Source organism: Anomaloglossus baeobatrachus, chromosome 3 (assembly GCF_048569485.1).
Source record: "Anomaloglossus baeobatrachus isolate aAnoBae1 chromosome 3, aAnoBae1.hap1, whole genome shotgun sequence".
NCBI classification, from domain to species: domain Eukaryota; kingdom Metazoa; phylum Chordata; class Amphibia; order Anura; family Aromobatidae; genus Anomaloglossus; species Anomaloglossus baeobatrachus.
The window spans coordinates 453,146,769-453,170,519 of NC_134355.1; the positions used below are offsets into that span (position 1 = coordinate 453,146,769).

General features: G+C 43.6%; 1 protein-coding gene across 3 annotated transcripts in view; it reads right to left on the reverse strand.

Annotated features, from left to right (window-relative positions):
• FGF12 (fibroblast growth factor 12) overlaps positions 1-23,751 on the reverse strand; it is a 744,802-nt gene that overhangs the window by 464,102 nt on the left and 256,949 nt on the right. The window contains exon 1 of one of the 3 annotated variants that reach the window (XM_075340486.1): positions 5,475-5,704. The exons of the other annotated variants lie outside the window; for them this stretch is intronic. Coding sequence (XP_075196601.1) covers positions 5,475-5,565 — 91 coding nt within the window. The 5' untranslated portion in view covers positions 5,566-5,704. Of the gene's footprint in view, positions 1-5,474; positions 5,705-23,751 lie in introns of those variants that run through there. 3 annotated transcript variants of the gene reach the window in all.

Consider the following 23,751-nt stretch of genomic DNA (forward strand, 5'->3'; position numbering starts at 1 on the left):
TATTTCTTTTTTTTTTTTTTTTTTTAAATTGAGAAACGTTTATTCAGAGGGTCATTTATTATTCAACCCCTCAAACCACCAGAATTCTGTTTGGTTCCCCTAAAGTATTAAGAAGTATTTCAGGCACAAAGAACAATGAGCTTCACACGTTTGGATTAATTATTTCTTTTTCCAGCATTTTCTGACTAATTAAGACCCTCCCCAAACTTGTGAACAGCACTCATACATGGTCAACATGGGAAAGACAAAGGAGCATTCCAAGGCCATCAGAGACAAGATCGTGGAGGGTCACAAGGCTGGCAAGGGGTACAAAACCCTTTCCAAGGAGTTGGGCCTACCTGTCTCCACTGTTGGGAGCATCATCCGGAAGTGGAAGGCTTATGGAACTACTGTTAGCCTTCCACGGCCTGGACAGCCTTTAAAAGTTTCCTCCCGTGCCGAGGCCAGGCTTGTCCGAAGAGTCAAGGCTAACCCAAGGACAACAAGGAAGGAGCTCCGGGAAGATCTCATGGCAGTGGCAACATTGGTTTCAGTGAATACCATAAGTAACGTACTCCACCGCAATGGTCTCCGTTCTAGACGAGCCCGTAAGGTACCTTTACTTTCAAAGCGTCATGTCAAGGCTCGTCTACAGTTTGCTCATGATCACTTGGAGGACTCAGAGACAGATTGGTTCAAGGTTCTCTGGTCTGATGAGACCAAAATCGAGATCTTTGGTGCCAACCACACACGTGACGTTTGGAGACTGGATGGCACTGCATACGACCCCAAGAATACCATCCCTACAGTCAAGCATGGTGGTGGCAGCATCATGCTGTGGGGCTGTTTCTCAGCCGAGGGGCCTGGCCATCTGGTCCGCATCCATGGGAAGATGGATAGCACGGCCTACCTGGAGATTTTGGCCATGAACCTCCGCTCCTCCATCAAGGATCTTAAGATGGGTCGTCATTTCATCTTCCAACAAGACAACGACCCAAAGCACACAGCCAAGAAAACCAAGGCCTGGTTCAAGAGGGAAAAAATCAAGGTGTTGCAGTGGCCTAGTCAGTCTCCTGACCTTAACCCAATTGAAAACTTGTGGAAGGAGCTCAAGATTAAAGTCCACATGAGACACCCAAAGAACCTAGATAACTTGGAGAAGATCTGCATGGAGGAGTAGGCCAAGATAACTCCAGAGACCTGTGCCGGCCTGATCAGGTCTTATAAAAGACGATTATTAGCTGTAATTGCAAACAAGGGTTATTCCCCAAAATATTAAACCTAGGGGTTGAATAATAATTGACCCACACTTTTATGTTGAAAATTTATTAAAATTTAACTGAGCAACATAACTTGTTGGTTTGTAAGATTTATGCATCTGTTAATAAATCCTGCTCTTGTTTGAAGTTTGCAGGCTCTAACTTATTTGCATCTTATCAAACCTGCTAAATCTGCAGGGGGTTGAATACTACTTGTAGGCACTGTAAATAGAAAAAAATTAGTTGGCATAGAATGGGCTTCAAAATGTTACCATAATAAAAGGTGGTGATTTACTAATGTAGTCATTAGTATTGTTCGAGGATGATGATCAAGTGCTCTGTACACATTACGAGCTGTTGGTTACTCAGGTTGGCATTACTCGAGTACCCAAGTTTAATGGAAGTTAATGGGGGACTCGAGCATTTTTACGGGAAATCTTCTGGAAAAATGCTTGAATTCCCCATTAAATTGAGATTCTGGTTTAGCTTATATATCCTAAGTTATATAGCAAGACTCGTTTAAAGGGTTGATATTGACTTTTAGGATTGCTACTTCCAATAGATGGCACTAGAGTTCAAGACCTAGTCCTCTCTGAAGAGACAATTTACATATTAAATTTCCCAGAGGAGCATGCAAGGCTTTTAACACTAGAAGTCCCAGAGAGGGGTCATTTAACATTTCTACCTTTGGAACCCAGAGACGGTCGAATAACCTGAAGGATTTTAGCTAACATCCTATAATCACCGTCTTTTGTTCTGTAATTAAGGCCATTACTCTCGCACCACAGGAGGTTGTTGTTTTCCATTGAGTTTAGCCATTTAGTTTCTAGTTAGTTCTATTCAGTTTGGACTAAAGGTCATTTGACCCTCTTTCGGGACTTCAGGGGGGAGCTCAAAATTTCTGGGACTTCTAGTGTTAAGTTTCCTCATATTGACATGCCAGAGCTGGTGTGTAAGTCTCCATAAGGAGAAAATGTCCCCCTTAGATCCCCGAATTTCCTATTGAATTCCCTATTGAATTCCACTATACTCGGGTACTTAAGTTGCGCCCATCCGAGCAATAAAGGGAACCTGTCAGGTCCAATATGCACCCAGAACCACGAGCAGTTCTAGGTGCATATTGCTAATCCCTGCCTAACAGTCTCTGTATACACTAGCATAGATAAAGAGATCTTTAGAAAAAGTATTTCTAAAGATCTTTTACTGTATGCTAATGAGCGAGGGGACTAGCCCCCTGGGTGTTAGCTCCCTGGCCAGTCAGCCCCATTAGCATGTTAGATATCATGCTAATGAATACGCAGCGTCACAGGATAATCTCACTCACCTCTCCACCGGCATCGCGTCTGATGGAGGATTTCGGATCAGTGCCCATGACCTCGGAGTTTGGGTCATGCACACTATGAAGCCAGGTGTACAGGTCTTGGCTTCAAACTGAAGTAGTGCCCATTGCCTAAACTCCGGGGTCATGCGCACTGAGCCGAAATCCCCCGTCGGACGCGATGGCGGTGGAGAGGTGAGATTATCCTGTGACATTGCGTATTTATTAGCATGGTAGCACACCCACAGGGGCGTACTAATATGCTAATGGGGGTGATTAGCCAGGGGAACAGAAGCAATATATACCCAGAACTGCTCGTGGTTCTGGATGCATATTGGACCTGACAGGTTCCCTTTAACTGCTGGTTATGAGTATCGACCGTGGAAGTGCTCGCTCACACTAGTGCTCACATAATCAAAAGATCCTGCTAAATCAGCAACATAACCCAAAATTAAAATAAGATTTTTTTTTACAGTTTTTCCGTAAAGAATCTTTACTGGCTCTATACATATATAAAGATATAAGTACACAGTATATGGAGCTCCTTTATATGCTGACAGCGCTCTTCCCAATGTCACTGCACACCTGTGAGCATTTCTTCTCCGGCCCAATGGAAATATAGAAGGGCGTCAAATCAGCTCCATTCTTAGACAGAACAATGCAATGATCAGAACTGTTGCTTTAATCACCATGTCAAAGCCCAGAGAGATTATCTGGTAACAGAAACCGGTAACAGACACCAGAACATCTGCTTAATGCTTTATACAAGAACTTTATCAAATTTGTGCTGGACATTTCCTTTTCCGAAACCTCAGCTCATCCCCTGGAAGCACATTATTTCCTCGGGTGATTGAATTGTCAGTGAAGCACTGGCTTCTGCTGATGTTTATCTGGGGCTTCTGGATGCCTCTCCCTGCATTCAGACTATAGTGACAGCAACAGGTTACAGTCAATCTCTAAATGCTTTCCTATGAAGCAATAGGGAAAAAAAATAAAAGGTTTGCATTTTCTATATTTAGCAGCCTTATAAGTGCTTCTTTCTGACTTTTTAGGACAGCCAAGCTAATGCAATTAAGGCAAAACTGAAGCTAAAGTCAAACCATGGCCACAGGGAGATTTATTTCAGACGCGGCTCGTATAAAGAAGTTTCTGCTAAGAATGAAGGGTAAATTCTGAGTAACCTATTCACTGAACTCAGGAATAAAAGGCACTCGGCTCCAATAGAAACCAATGGATATTCCAAGAAATTAAATAACTGCTCTTGGTAATGAAATAGTAATGAAATAATAAATCAATGGGTTCCTAGACACTAATGTAACATCGCAGCCATGCCAAGGCCAATCATACTTATATTATACATCATATACATTATTATACTTGTGAAATTTAATAGAAACAGTGAAGGAACAGTCTACGCTCAAATTACAGACATTATTCCAATCCTATACATATTTCATGTAAAGCATCAAATTACAAAAAAAAAAGTATGGTGTAGGTTATACCTAAACTTGTAATAAACATTTGTAGTATTATCATTTGTATTCTTATATCAAAATGATTAAGGACTGTTTTTATCTGCTTTGTCCGAAACGCGTCAAGCCAAATGACGTATCCCTTGGAACTTTTTGTACTATGACTTTTAAAATGATGAAATAAAGTTTCTGAATTTTACTTTTTGGAATCAGTGATGGGTCCACCTTCTTCTTTCTACTAGCCTTGTATCACGAACCTGCCTGTCCGGTGGACTGCGAGCATCCGGCTAAACTCTGGAGGGCATATATATGGGTGAGCTGAAAAGTTTTATCTTCATATATTATGTATATAGGCATGAATGTAGACCTACAAGAGGTCCCATATAATGTCACACACATGTATTATAGTGCATCGAAAGAGTAGCCCAAGGGATCAACAAAGAACTACAAACACCACAAATATAATCGAAAATCTCCATTGTATTTTCATTCCTGATAATATTTTATAATCACATGAATGAATATTGACAAAGGCCCAAAAAGCCCATTCAGTTTGGAATCTAGGTACCACAAGTATATATACAAAACCCAAAACAGAATAAGAAGAAGCACAAGTCTTAACTAGTAGCCAGCTCTACTTTATATTGTGATTCCAAACTGTTCTTCATCAATATTAGATTCCCAACTATCATTACAATCTAGATGGACAGTCCGGTATACATACCAGCTTTACCATACCATATTCTCTAGTGCTATGAAAAGTACATCAAATAAATGATATGATAATAAAACCAGCTGTATACGGGTCTGCGAAAATAATCATTATGTGGTCGGATCTCCTTCAAACCATTGGCTTTACCTTTCCTGAAAACTTGCATGGGACTTCTTGTACTTGTGCCCTGTAACACACTGGTCGAAGAACAGAAATATGCCTGTACAATATTGGGGACAGACGATCTGTCCAGGGTGCTGAACCATCTCTCAGCTGATCATCATAAACTCTTATTCTACAATGTATTGACTCATTAAAAGTTTGCACAGGTCACAACTTTCAGCTATGATATAGACTCCCAACTGAAGACTAAAGGATGACAATAATGATATACACAATACATCCAGATATGTCGGAGATGTAACAATTCTCTATAAGTAGATATCTTCTCACATATTCAAAGATTGATCTACCTCATCATGATCTTTCGATAAGACAATTGATCGAATACATTCCCTATGTTTCATCCACTACATAGAATACGATTTTGCAAGGACGGCGCCTTTTAATCTATTCCTTTGCATTATAAATATGTAAGTGTAGATGAGGCAGTACAAGCAGGCCTTTCATTAATGGATGTACAACCCTGGATAGGAAGCAAACTGCAATGCTTTCTTTCAATCAGTACAACCTGCACACAATGTGAGAGCGAAGATTTCACCATCCTAACTCACCACTTGAATTCTTGCTCTGTTTCAGGCGCTTTCCACATAGACACTGCAGCATATGCACTCCTTTCTTCAGGAAATGCCCAAGAATCTTCATTGATTGACTTTTTTTCTGGTTCCTTGATTCACAATGTGAAGGAGTCAGCAGCACATCATCCAACGCGTGGGTCTTACAGTCGTAGCATCGACTGGGCTTTGGTTTGTTAGTAGCATTCGCGACCAGAGGATTAAAAACTGTTCAAACGTGACATGTTGGGACTTTTCAATGAAGGCAGTTTGCCAAAAGGGGCAGAGCCTGGGAGATCTTTGTGAGGACGTCAGATGGAAAACATTGAATCTCCTCCTAGCCCAACCTCCTCCAACAAAGCCTGGCTCTCTAAACAACAGCGGCCACTGCACACAGCTCAGTGTATACAGGAGCTGATAGGAGGAGGCTATGAAACCGAGCAAATGAGCATACAGAGGCAGGCGGATACTAAGTAAGAGCTGTATCCATAAGTTACAGATCAGGAAAAAAGCAGATCTGGGCAATATATATATATATAGAATAATGGCATCCTGGTGAAAGTCGAACACTCACAGCTTACTCTTACAGGTGGGGCGTGACATCTTTGGAAAGAATGAAAGAACTGACAAGAATACTTCATTTTATCTGGCCATGAAAGAGTCTCCTGTTTTTCCATATTCATAAAATAAGATGATACATTGTAAATATTTGTACTTTTTTATGAGCTTTATACTTGGATTGTCAACAGATTATCACAATGATACAGAACATGCAACAGGTTCTATGTAGCGGAAGTGGGAAAGCTGTATAGGTCTCTAGAGAAAGGGTCAGCTATATCATTTATTAGTAGTGGAGGCTTTATCTGACTGTACCAAACATGCTCTGTCTATGATAACAAATAGAGAGTATTCTAAAGCACTGTTTACACTTCTTTCACATAATCACTGTCAAAACAACTGTCTAGTAAAGTATTAAAATCCCAACCAAACAGACCTATCACCTATAGAGATCACTTGCTGCTGTTCCATTCAGCATGTGGAAATATGGTTCATGGCTCCCAGCTTCTAATCACCATACAGTATACATTACAATATAATAAAAGAAGTGCTGCAGTTAACTTCTATATTCATTATATGTGTGAGTGTGATAATATACTTCCCTATGGCCACTCTCTCCGGTATCCAGCGCCTTTCTTCTCCGCTTCCCTGTGACGTCACCGCAATTCTGACAAGTCGGCTCCTTCTATGCGATATGTGTAAGCCGAAGTCAATTTCACAATTCATAAGCAGTGGATGCTGCACGCACCTCTAACGCCCATCACAAATAGCACCCCCGCAGCAGTATGTCTTATTGATGAAGATCTATGTTCCAGACCGAATTATTTGTTATATTGGATTGCCTGCTTTTCAAGAATTTACAATTTGTGTTTTATGTTATTGGAGTGCCTGGTTACTTTTATACTTAACTTTACAATGAAAGCCTATGGAGGCTCATTCTGACGCTCCATAGACTTTTACTGTAAAAAAACCTTATGGGTCATACAGAGCGCAACGTGACCTGGCCAGTCTGAAGAGTGGTGACATCACTGAGAAGAGGAGAATGGCATTGGACACCAGAGAAAGCAGCAGTAGGGGAGTATATTATCACACTCACACTACATTACATTCAAATATACACCCATATTTAAAGGGAACCTGTCAGGTGCAATATGCACCCAGAACCACGAGCAATTATGTGAGCATATTACTAATTGCTGCCTAACTGTCCCAGCAGGGATTAGAAATATATAACCCAAAAGCCGTACTTTTCGTGCGAGTAGCGAAAAGTACGACTTTTGGGTTATTCGCTACTTAGCGAGTATTTCCCATTGACTTACATTGCACCCGCTACTCGTAACGGCACTTCCGGTCATGCACACTAGATCTCCCTGAAACTGGGATGCGTACACCCGGCTTCATATTGCGAATGACCGGAAATGCGGGGACTTCTGATCATGCGCGCACTGACCCTAAACCCAACATTCTGAAGCGGTGATAATGGACAGAGGTAAGCGCATCATCGCTGATGAAGCTGGGCAATGGGCATTGACTTGCTAGTCAATGCCCATTGCCCATGACCCTGTGGGCGTGCTAACTTGGTAAGAGGGCGAAATGAGCACAGGAATTCATGCCATTTCAACTAGTCCCTGCGCTCATTAGCATATCATAAAGGATCTTTAGAAATACTTTTCCTAAAGATCTCTTTATGTATGTTACTATAGCCTGGGAGGGTTAGGCAGGGATTAGCAATATGCACCCAGATCTGCTTGTGGTTCTGGGTGCATATTGCATCTGACAGGTTCAGTTTAATAAATAAAAAAATTATTTGGAGACAGTGGTTCTTTAAAAGTATACCACAAAAAGTAGTAGAGGAAGGAATCCAGCAATCAATAAACCATGAAAAAAATTCCTATTTAAAATAACAATTCTTTATTAGTCAACTCACTAAACTAACTGCCAGTGCAGTCACATAAAAATAGCCACTAAAAGGTGGATGAATGATGAGCAGGATAAGTGTGTGAAATATATATCGATATTAAGGATATTAGTTGGGCGGGGGTGGGGGTAGGCTAATGCTAACCCTATGAATTCCCCCTACCTACCAGCGGAGTGTAAACACCCTAACACTCGGTGCCCCCGCTCCTCGGCGGCTGTCCCTCACTGACCCTCCAATCCACAATTTTTAATAACTTTTAGTGGCTATTTTTATGTGACTGCACTGACAGTTCTTTAAAGGTAACCTCTTGGGTAATTCATTCTGCTCAAAGCGTGGCCAGTATGAATCAGATAATAGCTGCATGATTGCAGTCAGGTATATTATTCTCTACAATACCCCGGTGTTTCAGAGATTATGTAATTTGAAGGCCATAGCCGGACAAGACTAGTCTGGCTCCACCCCCGGCCACCTCTTCCCAATACTGCAAGTGATTGACAGGTCTCTCCCTATGTACATGTGAGGGAGGGACCGGTCAATCACCGCAGTAGTGCTGAGCAGAGCCGGTCAGGGGCAGAGCCGGACCAGGTTGTCTCCTGCTATAGGCCTCAGACAGAAAGTCATACTATATTTTCTCTGAAATGTTCTAATCTATCTGGTTGCAATCATGCAGCCAGGTTACAATTGATGATAATTACTTTTTTTTTTTGCCAGCATTCATAGTCTGACAGGTCCCTCTTGAAGGATCACTTTAACTACATTGTGAAAGTATGGATAAGGGGTTATATATATATTTTCTCTGCAACATTTTTTTTTTTTTAAACCTACAAATGAATGTATGGAAAGCTAGGTGCTTTTACTGCCACTTGCCACCGGGGAATGTGGCACCCCTGAGGCTTCAGGCACCACAGGGTACTGCACCCCCATTACGATGTAGTACTTATCCTGGGTCCAAGAAAGGTCGGAACCGGTTTCCACCTACACAAACATACAGTAACACATAGTTGACCTCCCCAATGGGGACCAAGCCAGGGTGGGTTATATTAGGGGGTCACTACAGCAGTGGGTTTACAGGATGCCACCGCACCAGGCACTCCCCAGATCCACTGGACTGGGGACTCAGGGTCAGGGGGAAGCAACCACCAGGAGGAGTCAGGAGCACACAGTGGGAAGAGCAGGTTGACCTAGTGGTGAGAATAGTGAACCAGCCGGTGGCAGCGACTGGGGGCAACAGCTTAGAACACACAACTCAACTACAACAAGGGAGAACAGCTTCAGACACACCAGAGCTCTGTGGGCCAAGGCATTCAACACAGTCGCTGGGGAGAAGCAGAACAGCTGCTTCCACGGGACTGGCGCTGTTGGGATACAGAATCCTAGGGCAGGCATACTTCACGTTGTCTACCAACTCTGCAAGGGTCGCAGGGAACGGCTAAGAACAGTCACCAGACCCATCTCATGATTCTGCAGCAAATAGCATATAGGATCCGGGGTTGAGGACCGGCCCCATAACGGAACAGCTCTATCAGCATACAGAATGGGACACTTTACTGACACTGTGACCCTCAAGTGCTTCACGCCACGGGGATTCCATCAAAGGAGGAAAGGGCTCACAGGCTGACACACACACTTGTCTTGACCTTTCACGGATCCGGGACTGGCTGGAGCCCATTGTGGGAGAGAACAGTACTCCAGGGCAGCGCCTAAAAAACTTGTAAGTAAAAATACCTGGAACCACAGCCCCTGTCTCTGCCTCTCCTTTGCCAGCACCATCGTCCAGCGCTGTGGCACCATCGGGAACTACCACCACCTCACCATCCTCCCCAGGGTAATCCTGCTCCGCCTGTGGGGAGCGACACCATCCCGGCGGCACCCGACATCTGCCCCGGTGAGAGACCCTGCAGCGGTGGCCCCCATCCCTGACCGCGTACCACAAGTGGCGTCACAATCCTAATAGACTCCCTACCACCCTCCAACCCTCCTTCCTGTATGCCTCAGGGCAACAGAACCGGGCCAGGCCACCCTGTGACAACGCAGAGGATCTGCACCCCCTCCCGGCAAAGAGTAGGTTAAAACACCTGCCCCATGGGGCGCTACATTTTCCTAGTCCAATTTCCTAACATGATTTTGCTCAGTTAGGGAGAAGTTCTCACATAGAAGCTATACAATTGGAGATAAATGTAGGTACAGCTTGGATCCACAGATGGTTATAGGAGTCAGCTTGGTTCCATAGATGGTTATAGGAGTCAGCTTGGATACACAGAAGGCTATAGGTGTCAGTTTGGATGCACAGATCCAAGTGTCAGTTTAGATCCACAGATGGTTAAAGGTATCAGCTTGAATCCAAAAAGAGTTATAAGTGTTAAATTTAACGGGCTGAGAGAGGGTTGACAACTTTCTCCTAGAAACAGAACTTACTCTGCCCATGGGTTGGGCCTAGTATTAAAGGGAACCTGTCACCAGTTTTGGGGCCTATAAGCTGTGGCCACCACCAGTGAGCTCTTATTTACAGCATTCTAACATGCTGTATATAAGAGTCCAGGCTGCTGTGTAGAACATAAAAAAACACTTGGAGGTCGCTCCGGTGCAAACTGGTCAAATGGGTGGCACAGGTGCGTGGGACCGGCGCCTCCTCTTTCGACCATCTTTGTTCTCCTTCTTTTGAAGCCGGCATGCATGACGCATCCTACGTCATCCACACTCGCCGGCATTGAGGTCCTGCACAGGCGCACTTTGATCTGCCCTGAGCAGGGCAGATGAAAGTATTGTAGTGCGCCTGGAGAGTAACCGGGACTGGAGAGTGTGTATGACGTAGGACTCGTCATGCACACAGGCTTCAGAAGGAGGATGCAGATGGCCGAAAGAGGAGAACAGAGACGCCTCTCTGACTAAGCTCCACTGTAGCGACCGATTTAGGTAAGTATTATAAAGTGATTTTTATGTCCTACACAGCGGCCTGGGCTCTTATATACAGCATGTTAGAATGCTGTATATAAGAGCCCAGCGGTGGTAGCTGCAGTTTATAGTCACCAAAACTGCTGACAGGTTCCCTTTAATATTAAGCTCGTTTAAAGTGAATTTAAAGTGAATAGAACTAAACAGCAATACAAAACTAAACTTGTCAATGAATGTGACAAGTGTTTTGGTAGAAAATATTTTATTACTAATGCTGAATAACCGATTTGAGGCTTTGGACCGTGTTTCCCCTAAAATAAGACACTGTCATATTATTTTTTGACCTGAAAATTGTGCTAGGTCTTATTTTCAGGGTAGGGTTTATTCTTAGAGAAACACGCTTGGGGGTAAGTTTACCCCCTAAAAAGCAGACCCTCCCTTCCCAGGAGCATCATACTTACCAGACTCTGGACATCTGCCTTGCTCCCAGATCTTTCTGCGATCTTCGGCGGGTGCTCCTAGCAGGTATGCTCCATGCGGTCCGCCCCTGCTTCTGACCGACACTCACATACATCAGATAGCGCACATACAAAACTCATACACACACATCAGATCACACACAGACAGACATCAGATCGCATACACAATCACACATCAGATCGCACACACAATCACACATCAGATCGCACACACACTCACCACATCCGGTGATCCCAATTGCTTCCGGCCAGCAGTGGAACCTGGGACACAGTGCAGTACAGCATGAGGACCTGCGGTGGAATGAATAGAGGACCTGCGGTGGAACGATGAGTTCCACTGTAGGTACTCCATGCATTCCAACGCAGGTCCTCACGCTCCACTGCGCTGCATCCCAGGTTCCCTTGCTGGCCAGAGCAATCAATATTTCTGGATGTGGTGAGTGTGTGTGCAATCTGATGTATGACTGTGTGTGTGATCTGATGTGTGTGGGTGTGCAATCTGATGTGTATGTGTGTGCGTGTGCGATCTGATGTGTTATTGTGTGTGCAATATGGGGTGTGTATGTTTGTGTGCGATCTGATGTATGTGGGTGTGTGATCTGATGTGTGTGGGTGTGCGATCTGATGTGTGTGGGTGTGTAGTCTGATGTGTGTGGGTGGATGATCTGATGTGTGTGGGTGTGCGATCTGATGTATATGGGTGTGTGACTTGATGTGTGTGGTTGTGCGATTTGATGTGTGTGTGATCTGATATGTGTGAGTGTGTGATCTGATGTGTATATGTGCGTTCCACCACATGTCTTTGATGCATTCCACTGCAGGTCCTCCTGTTCAGCATCTGGTGAATATGATTGCGAGGTCTTCTTTCTTCTCTCTTTTGGGGATGTCCGCTTTCTATACTGAAGTGCCTTGTAGTATTCTTTAACTTTTTTAGCTGAATGGATACTTCATTATTGACCGTGACTAGGGCTTGTTTTCGGGGTAAGGCTTATATTTAAACCTTACGCTGAAAATTCAGGTTAGGGCTTATTTTGGGGGTAAGCCATATTTTCGGGGAAACACGGTAGATAATTGCATAGAATGTGCATGAGCGCCCTTTGATTCATTGTAAATAGATTCAGTGTAAACAGATCTTTGTATTATTCACCTTAAAGGGAATCTATCACTTGGATTTCCCTTCCTAAACTATTTATATGTGCATGTAGCTCTTTCAAAGTCAAGACGAGCAAAACCTTTACATGGCCAATCTGGTTTTTCGTTACTGAGAAATCAGTATTTGAATTAATTTGCAAATGAGCTGAAGAACCACTGAAAGATATTTCCAAACCTCTGGAACTTCATCTTGCAGCAAAGGAGCTGTTGGTCAAGAAAGAGAAGGCAGCACTGTGCAGGCCTTAAAGCCAGAATGGCAGACGCTTTGGGAAATCCTTCCGAATGCACTTCAGCCTCATCTGCATATCAATTTACCGTACATGCCGATTTCTCAGTAACTGAGGGACGGACTGGCCACATAAAGGTATTGCTGGTCTCATCTATGAAAGAGTTATATGTGCATGTGTCACGCTCCCCGGGTCCCGACGTCGTTCCTCACTCACCGCTCCGGTCCCCGGGTCCCCTGCCTCCAGCCACACGTCCTCCTCGGCACCGCTCCCCGCTCTGGCCTCCGGCACCCGGGCGTCGCGCATGTGCATTAGGGGGCGCGCGGGTCACTGACCTCCTCTTAAAGGCCCTGCACTCCCTAACAGGATATTGCATCAGTCAGGGTCAGGTATATTAGGAGCTTCCTGCCTGGAGGGCGTCGCCTGTTCTACAAGTTCTATAGCTAGGAGTCCAGGTCCCACTTGCTGTGTCTTGCATTTACACTGTGTCTTCCACAGAACCAGTTCTACCAAGTTAACCTGGTCCTGTCCCCAACCTGTCCGAGTGGTCCTACGGGGACTGTCAGCTGAGACTCCACCATCTTCTCCAGCCTGAACCCGCTTCCTACCCTCGGCTTCACCCGGTGACCCCTACCTCCTTCTGGTTGGACTCTGCTCACGTCTGCCGACTCAACCTGGCACCGGTACCTGGGCACCGTGATCTAACCTGGCACCAGTACTCAGACACCGTCATCCCACCTGGCACCAGTACCTGGGCACCAGCATCTTACCTGGCACCAGGAACTCTGTGTCCTCAAGGACTTCCTCATTCCTGCTTCTAGAAGGACTCTGCCCTTGCCCCGCATTCTGCTCCGGCAACCGCATCCCTGGTCTCTCTGGTAGGCTTGCAGGACTATCCCAGTCTAGCGGTAGCTCTAGCTGCTTCGCCGGAGGTGACAGGGGCACGGCCCAGAGGATCCACCACCCGGGCGTAACAGCATGCAAATAATTTGGACAGTGAGACATTCCCTTTAAAGAAATCGGTAGTAAAATTGTATGTCATTTTGAATAAATGGGCATTTTTTTCAACATACTGACTATGGAACGATCAGATATTACAAAAAAATAGTACAAACACCACAGCATTCAGTTTGGGGCATGCTGTGTACATCATACTTGTCGCCCATTGCTTCCTTTTGAAAATACCAAGTATCGTCAACAACATTCTACAAAATATTAAAGTTATATTCTAAAAAACTTGTCTATGAAATATTAGCACTTACTATATTACTTTCTAACTTTTAACACTGCCTTAAAGAGTAATGACAAATTTTACCAAGCTTTGGTTGCTCAAAGGAATAAGCGACATAAGTAAAAAGATGAAAATAATTGCTGATAGATACAGTTACTTCGCTTTCTCGGTCCTTTAAGCATTGTAAGCCAAGTTATTAACACCCAACTATTAAGTAAGGTAGGGTTAAGGAGAATTATCCATACATCAGTGCAAGTTATAATTGTCTCTCCTGGGATTCATTGACTAAAAGAAATTTTCCATGCACTTTTAGCTTTCATTGCCAGTGCACTGGGTTCTCACTGATACGGACTTCAAATGCCGTGTTTATTGTCAGATAAAAATAAAATAATTGCAAATGTTGAGATTATGACTAGTAATCTGTGAAATGAAGCAGGTTGGAAACTCCTATAGAGAATAGAGTCCTAATTACAGTATTTGCCTCCATAGCAACAGTTGTTTTGTGCGTTCGACCTAGAGAGGAGGGCAAGACTCTGCAATGGGCTGTGGAAAAATAAACGGAAATGACAGATGATGAATCTCAAAGAGGGAATTCCCATCCTCCTGAGATAAGCCCAAGATACGATCTGTTCCTTCCTATCCCAAGTGACCAACACACAGGTGGCAAACACACAAATGAGACCCAGTTATAAGGAACATATTTCTAAAAAGGGAAAGGTGCTATATAAACTGGCCACACAAGTTTATACAGCCAGTGATATGACATGAATGGCTATAAAATCAAAATATAGTCTCCGAGCCATAAAGGAATGGGCCGAGCTATGAAGGAATGGGCTGAGCTATAAAGGAATGGGCAGACCTATAAAGGAATGGGCCAAGCTATAAAGGAATGGGCTGAGCTATAAAGGAATGGGCCGAGCTATAAAGGAATGGGCCGAGCTATAAAGGAATGGACCGAGCTATAAAGAAATGGGTCGAGCTATAAAGGAATGAGTCGAGCTATAAAGGAATGGGTCGAGCTATAAAGAAATAGACCGAGCTATGAAGGAATGGACCGAGCTATAAAGGAATAGACCGAGCTATAAAGGAAAATATTGAGATATAAAGGAATGGGCCAAGCTATAAAGGAATGGGCTGAGCTACAAAGCAAAGGGGCCAACCTATAAAGGAATGGGCCGAGCTATAAAGGAATGGGCCGAGCTATAAAGGAATGGGTCGAGCTATAAAGGAATGGGCTGAGCTACAAAGGAAAGGGGCCGACCTATAAAGGAATGGGCCGAGCTATAAAGGAATGGGCCGAGCTATAAAGGAATAGACCGAGCTATAAAGGAATAGACCATGCTATAAAGGAATAGACCGTGCTATAAAGGAATAGACCGTGTTATAAAGGAATAGACGAGCTATAAAGTAAAATACCTAGCTATAAAGAAATGGGTGGAGCTATAAAGGATCAGACCGAGCTATAAAGGAATAGACCGAGCTATAAAGGAATGTGCTGAGCTATAAAGGAAAAGACTGAGCTATAAAGGAATAGACTGAGCTATAAAGGAATAGACCGAGCTATAAAGAAAAATATCGAACTATAAAGGAATACACCGAGCTAAAAAGGAATAGACAAAGCTATAAAAGGAAAATACCGAACTATAAAGGAATGGGCCAAGCCATAAAGGAATAAACTGAGCTATAAAGGAATAAGCCGAACTAGGAGCAGAGGTCACCGATGTCACTTTAACTGTAATAAATTAAATTATTTCTACTCTCTTGGCTGCTTCATCTCTTAAAAAGCTATTTAAAATAAATAAAAAAAATAACTAAAACAAGGATGAGACATTACTGTAGGATGGGCACATTACTATAGGATGGGGACAAGGATGAGCACATTACTGTAGGATGGGGACATTACTATAGGATGGGGACAAGGATGGGGAACATTACTATAGGATGGGGACAAGGATGAGCACATTACTGTAGGATGGGGACTAGGATGGGGCACAATACAACAAGGGGACAAGGATGGGCACATTACAACAAGATGGGAAACATTACTAAAAGATGTTGGCCAAAATTTTTATATAGAGCTAATTGTAAAACTATTAGTTACAAGAAAGGGATAAAATGTAAAAAAAACCAACAACCTCAAAATAAGGCATGACATTTTTTTTTTTACCATCAAATTTTTTTTTTTTATATTTAAACAAAGAATATGCACATTTGTTATAATAAACAAGTGAAAAATGTTCAAAATCAGTGATCCAAAGGTGTGTAAAAAAAAAAAATATATGGTTCCAATAAAAATGTCATTTTGTCCTGCAAAGAATGCGGCCCCCCAAATTATTTTTTTTCCTCTGTGCAGCCCATACACCCAGCCGAGTTTGAGACCCGTGCCCTAGAGGAATATTAGCAGATTTTTTCAGGAGCAACAATCCAGACTAATCTCTTAAAGAAGTTTTACAAACCTAACAGATGTACAGAAAGCCATATGAATATCACCTTCTCAAGGTGCCTGATAAGGCTCTGTACAAGTAATTGACGTAGGTAGTTCTTGCCTTCTTCTGAATGTATCATCTCCTAAACATATTACATTTAATACAATTATTGTACATTTATGAGAAACAAATGTGTTCTATTATAAGAATAGTTCAATGGCATGCATTGAAACTATTGCCCACACATTCACTGCAAAAAAATATTTGCGATATAATACAACAGTACAGAAGTATATGTGAAAGATTTGCTGGCTACAAATAAAATACCACCTATCCCTACTATTTCTCAGTACAGAAAAGGGTCAGTCTTACTTAGACACTGCATATACAGTAACTAATAATTATACACTATTATTTTCCCATTATAGCAGTATTATGTGGAGACTGTACAGTTATTTGAGACTGTATAATGTTTTGGTACCATATAACACTATCAGAGCACTGCTATGCTCCATTTCTCTTCTACCAAAATAGCAGAATATGTAGGTTTGCCCAAAGACCTTTGTAGCGTCTAATAAGGCATTTGTGGGGGAAAAAAGAATAATATCAGTGTCAAATACATAATAAAGGACTAAAACCCAATGTGAACTAACAAATGGAGTAGGTTGTTTTATGATTCATAAAATCAGCTCTTATGTCCTTGGCAGGTTTTTCTCATCATCCCTGGACACATTTTTACCATCTCCTTGGAAGAGTTTTACGGTAAGTCAGTTAACCATCATGACGTCATCCTCTAAACTTGTTTACTCATGACTTATTTAGCTCATTTCCAATATACTGATTATAATTCTCGTATCTAGTGATTCAAGCTCTTCTATTGGACACATAATAGACACAAATTCAAGGAAGGTTAAACAACTAATCAATAAGTAATCATGTGTGTAAGGAAACTGGAGAGTAGCAGACAAGTGCGGAGAGATCATACGATCTCCATGTAGAGCGCCCACCTGGCAGATTCCATTGTAGAAACCAGTGGTTGCACAATAACATTTGAGTGTATTTTGAAACATCTTGTCATTCCTGCAGAACCTCAAAATCACACCTCATCTGCTTAAAGGGGCCTCCCATTAATATTTGTTTTCATTAAATGTGTGTATATCTGTATAGTGGGTATTGTAAGTTGATTAAAGGAGTGCTCCGGGGACAAAAAAAAATATTCTAATGGCCATGCCTACATAAATTATATAGATAATATGAATAGTGCTGTTTGAATCGCTGACAGTACCTGCAATTCAATGTGACGTCAGATATACTCCTCCGTGCTCCCCCTTCCTTCTGGGATGTCAAATCACAGATCAGGGGGTGTGGCCTACTCCCGTTTCTAGTAGCAGCCAGCACCCTGATAACATCTCCATCCCAGCAATCCTAGATTATGAGGTGTGGAGGGGGTGTGTCCTGCTTCGGTCTACTAGTAACCGCCAGCCCCCTGATAACATCTCCTTCCCAGCAATCCTAGATCATCACGTGTGGAGGGGGTGTTTCCTGCTCCTGTCTGCTAGTAGTCGCCAGCCCCCTGATAACATCTCCTTCCCAGCAATCCTAGATCAGGAGGTGTGGAGGGGGTGTGTCTTGCTCCTGGCTTCTAGTAGCAGCCAGATCCTTGATAAAATCTCCTTCCCAGGTGTCTGAGATCAGTGGGTACGATGGGAGTGAGGCCTGCTCCTGGCTGCTAGTAACAGTAAAAGTCATATTCTGGAGTTGAGAGGGGAGTTGGATGGCAAGCAGGGCATAAATAGGTTGACTGCTGCTTGACAGGGGTTGGCCATGCTATCTGATCTCAGACTGTATCAAGGGGCTGGCTGCTACTAGAAGTTGGGAATAGGTAATGCCCTCTGATCTGTGATGTGATATCCCAGAAGGGAGGGGGAGAACTGAGAAGTAGATCCACCATCACATTTAATTGTAAATACTGTCATGGTTACAATCACCACTATTGGTGTTATGTTATCTTTATAGTTTATGGAGGCATAGCCATTAGAATACATTTTTTATCTCCCCAGAGTATCCCTTTCCTACCACTGAACTCTCCGGTATCCAGTGCCGTTCTGCTTTTCTACTTATTGTCGTCACCGCTCTGCAGGCTCTCTGGGTCATAGTATCATAGTATCATAGTTTTTAAGGTTGAAGGGAGACTCCAAGTCCATCTAGTTCAACCCGTAGCCTAACATGTTGATCCAGAGGAAGGCAAAAAAAACCCCAATGTGGCAAACAAGTTCCAATGGGGAAAAATTTCCTTCCTGACTCCACATCCGGCAATCAGACTAGTTCCCTGGATCAATACCCTGACATAAAATCTAATATACATAACTGGTAATATTAAATTTTTCAAGAAAGGCGTCCAGGCTCTGCTTAAATGTTAGTAGTGAATCACTCATTACAACATCATGCGGCAGAGAGTTCCATAGTCTCACTGCTCGTACAGTAAAGAATCCTCGTCTGTGATTATGATTAAACCTTCTTTCCTCAAGACGTAGCGGATGCCTCCGTGTTCCAGTCGCAGGCCTAGGTGTAAAAAGATCTTTGGAAAGGTCTCTGTACTGTCCCCTCATATATTTATACATTGTGATTAGATCCCCCCTAAGCCTTCGTTTTTCCAAACTAAATAACCCCAAGTTTAATAACCTGTCTTGGTATTGCAGCCCACCCATTCCTCTAATAATCTTAGTCGCTCTTCTCTGCACCCTCTCCAGTTCAGCTATGTCCTTCTGATATATCGGTGACCAGAATTGTACACAGTATTCTAAGTGCGGTCGCACTAGTGACTTGTACAGAGGTAGAACTATATTTTTTTCATGAACACTTATACCTCTTTTAATACATCCCATTATTTTATTAGCCCTGGCAGCAGCTGCCTGACACTGTCCACTAAAGTGAAGTTTACCATCCACCCATACACCCAAGTCTTTTTCTGTGTCTGTTTTACCCAGTGTTCTACAATTAAGTACATAATCATAAATGTTATTTCCTCTACCCAAGTGCATGACCTTACATTTATCTACATTAAACTTCAATTGCCACTTCTCAGCCCAATCCTCCAATTTACTGACCCCTGTGGTACCCCACTATGAACTGAGACCCAGTCCGAGTACGTACCATTAATAACCACCCTTTGTTTCCTATCACTGAGCCAGTTTTTAACCCAGTTACACATATTTTCCCCTATCCCCATTATTCTCATTTTATGTACCAACCTTTTGTGTGGCACCGTATCAAAAGCTTTTGAAAAGTCCATATACACAACATCCACTGCATTTCCCTGGTCCAGACTTGAACTTACCTCTTCATAGAAGCTGATCAAATTAGTTTGACAGGATCGATCTCTCATAAACCCATGTTGATACTCTGTCATAAGGTTATTTTTCTTGAGATACTCCAGTATAGCATCTCTCAAGAAACCCTCAAGGATTTTACCAACCGTAGAGGTTAAACTTACCGGCCTATAATTTCCCGGCTCAGTTTTTGTCCCCTTTTTGAATATTGGCACCACATTTGCTATGCGCCAGTCCTGCGGTACCGACCCTGTTATTAAGGAATCTGAGAAGATTAAAAATAATGGTCTATCTATCACAGAACTCAATTCCTGTAGTACTCTGGGGTGTATGCCATCCGGGCCCGGAGATTTGTCAACCTTAGTGATTTCGAGGCGGCGGCGTACTTCCTGCTGGGTTAAGCAGGTAATATTCAAGGGTGAATTTATGGTATCACTGGTCATGTCATCTGCCATGGCATTTTCTTGTATAAAAACCGTAGAAAAAAAGTCATTCAGCAAGTTGGCTTTACCCTCATCCCCTTCCACCATTTCACCAAGACTATTTTTAAGGGGGCCAACACTATCGCTTTTCAGTTTTTTACTGTTTATGTAGTTAAAGAATATTTTAGGATTATTTTTACTTTCTCTCGCAATGAGTCTCTCTGTCTCAAACTTAGCTAACTTAATTTGCTTTTTACATATTTTATTTAATTTTCTATAATTATATAATGCCTCATCACTACCTACCCTCTTTAATTCTTTTAAGGCTTTCTGTTTTTCTTTTATTGCTTCCCTTACAGCTCTATTTAGCCATAGGGGTTTCCTCCTATTTCTAGCATGTTTGTTCCCATAGGGTATATTTTCTGCACAAGCCCTATTCAGGATGCTCATAAAAGTCTCCCATTTGCTTTGTGTACTTTTATTACTTAGTACATCATCCCAGTTTATTGCACTAAGATCATCTCTCAACCGTTTAAAATTTGCTTTCCTGAAGTTTAGTATCCTTGTAGCCCCTCTACTAGACATCTTACTAAAGAATACATGAAAACGTATTATTTTGTGATCACTATTCCCCAAGTAACCCCCAACTTGTATATTTGATATGCGGTCTGGCCTATTGGTTAGTACAAGGTCTAGTAGTGCTCCCCCTCTTGTGGGGTCCTGTACCATTTGTGAAAGGTAATTATCTTTCATTGTTATCAAAAATCTATTTCCTTTGCTGGAACTGGAAGTTTCTGTTCCCCAATTTATATCAGGATAGTTAAAGTCCCCCATAATAATTACCTCTCCGAGACTCGCTGCTTTATCAATTTGCTTTATGAGGAGATTCTCTACCTCTTCCATAATATTCGGCGTCTTATAACACACCCCTATCAGTATTTTATTATTCATTCTCCCCCCCCTTATCTCCACCCATAGGGACTCTACATTCTCAGTACCCTCACATATGTTGTCACGCAGGATGGGTTTTAAGGATGATTTTACATATAGACACACACCTCCCCCTCGCTTATTTGTACGGTCATTCCTGAATAGGCTATAACCCTGTTAATTAACAGCCCAGTCATAGCTCTCATCCAGCCATGTCTCTGATATCCCCACTATATCATAATTTTCTTCCAACAATATTAATTCTAATTCCTCCACCTTATTTGTGAGGCTTCGGGCATTAGTGTACATGCACGTTACGTATGACTCTGTACCTGTATTCCTGCTTACTGTATTAACTGTCCTAACCCTTCCCCCCGTACCACCCCCAATTTCATTACTTGTGCCCTGGTCACTATCTGCACTACATTCCCCTTCTATAAAGTGAATACCCTCGCCCCCCATTCCTAGTTTAAACACTCCTCCAACCTTCTAGCCATTTTCTGCCCCAGCAGAGCTGCACCTTCCCCATTAAGATGCAGCCCATCCCTAGCATAGAATCTGTAGCCAACTGAAAAGTCGGCCCAATTCTCCAGGAACCCAAAACCCTCTTTCCTACACCAATTCCTGAGCCACCTGTTAACCTCCCTGATCTCTCTTTGCCTCTCTGGTGTGGCTCGTGGCACAGGTAGTATTTCCGAAAATACCACCTTTGAGGTCCATGCTTTAAGCTTACAACCTAATTCCCTGAAATCATCTTTAAGGACCTTCCACCTACCTCTAACTTTGTCATTTGTGCCAATGTGTACAATGACCGCTGGGTCCTCCCCAGCCCCTCCCAGTAATCTGTCAACCCGATCAGCGATGTGTCGAACTCGAGCGCCAGGAAGACAACACACTGTTCGGCGATCCCTGTCTTTGTGACAGATTGCCCTATCTGTCCCCCTAATAATTGAGTCCCCCACTACCAGTACCTGTCTTGCCTGCCCTGCACTCCTATTCCCCCCCTTACTGGAGTAGACACTCCTCTGGCGTTCAGAGGTCATGCCTTGCTGCAGCAATGCTACCCCTGTAATGACATCCCCCTCATCTGCCAAGTTTGCAAACCTATTGGGGTGTGTCAGTTCAGGACTAGCCTTCCTAGCACTTTTCCCTTTACCCCCCTTTCTAACTGTCACCCAGCTACCTACCTCACCGTCCTGCCGCTCCCTACTACGATCCTCCCCCACATCTGACCCAGCAAGCTGCTGCTCAGTGAGCAGCAGACTCCTTTCCATATTGCTAATGCATCTCAGAGTTGCCAGCTGCTCATTTAGATCCAGTATCTGGGCTTCCAAATGTGCAACTTGCTCACATCTCGAACAACAGTATGCACCCTCGAACGGCTTTTCAAGGACTGCATACATGAGACAAGATGTACACTGGATCGCATTAGCAATAGTGGAGCACATTTTCTAATGGGGATAGCACTAAACAAATGTTAAGTAATTAAACAACTAAATACAAACAATTCTACTCACACTTACTTTTGCTCACACTTTGCTCACTCACGCTCACAATGTAGAAGACAGGCTAAAATTCGCGTTTTCAGAAGTCTTCCTTCCGGCTGTAACGGCCAAAACCCGGTTCTCCTTGAGCTCGCGGTGACTCTTCACTTATCCCAGAAGGCACTGGGAATATGCAAATTATCCTCGCAAGACTCCTTCCCTGTGGGTCACACTGAGCTTTGCCTGACCCAGAAGTGGTGTCAACATTGTAAGTCTATAGAGTGCCACAGGGAGTCTACGTAGGCTTCCATATTTGAATATACTTCTGACTCACACAGAGCACAGATTGAATCAATATGGTCTGAATTGCAGTGACATCACTAAAAAGAGGAGCATAATGATGCTGGATCCTGATGACCGTGGCAGTAGATGAGTACATTAAAGGGAACCTGTCACCAGATTTGGGCCATATAAGTTGTGACCACCACCACTGGGCTCTTGTACACAGCATTCTAACATGCTATTGTACCACCCCGCGGGATCGGCTGCAATCGCCGAGCCGCTCGGATCCGTGCTCGTACTGCGGGTAGTGGCTCGAGCCTCTCACGGACCCAAGGGTCACGTCGCTCTGCAAGGGAGTTGGCGCTACACGCTGGGATTTGGGTGAGGAGTCCCACGGCCAGGGCCGCGGTGGTTTGGTTTGGGATGATAGTTCGTGATGCCACCCACGGGTTGTGGTGATTGTAGACACCACCGCTGCAGTGAAGGTATGGGGGCTCCCAGGAGCGGTGTAATGGCGCAGCTAGGTGTTGACCCCTCCGTGGGTAGGGGGTGTTGGTCCCAGGGCCCGGTTGGCGAGGGCCGGGGTGCAGGGTGAAGTGTTGTGGTGCAGTGCGGTGCGGTGCCTGATGGCACTGGTGTACTTACTCTGACACAAGACACTGGAGTCTCTGGTAAACCAAACGGAGTGATGAACGGGGCCCGCAGCCAGCTGCAGCTTCTCCCAGAATAGGTTGGTGGTTTCTGCCTTTCTCCTGCACCTGTGTGTGTAAATGTTTGACTCCTATGCCTAGACACCGGTAGTCCGCTCCCTGACTTGTATATGCCGTAGGAGCCCGTTTGCCCGCAGACGCTGGCCCTTTTGGGTCTCTATGACTTGGCGGTGGCTTTACCCTGTATGGTTGGGCTGTTGTCTTCTAACGGGACTTGTGTGGGATAGGTCCTTAAGT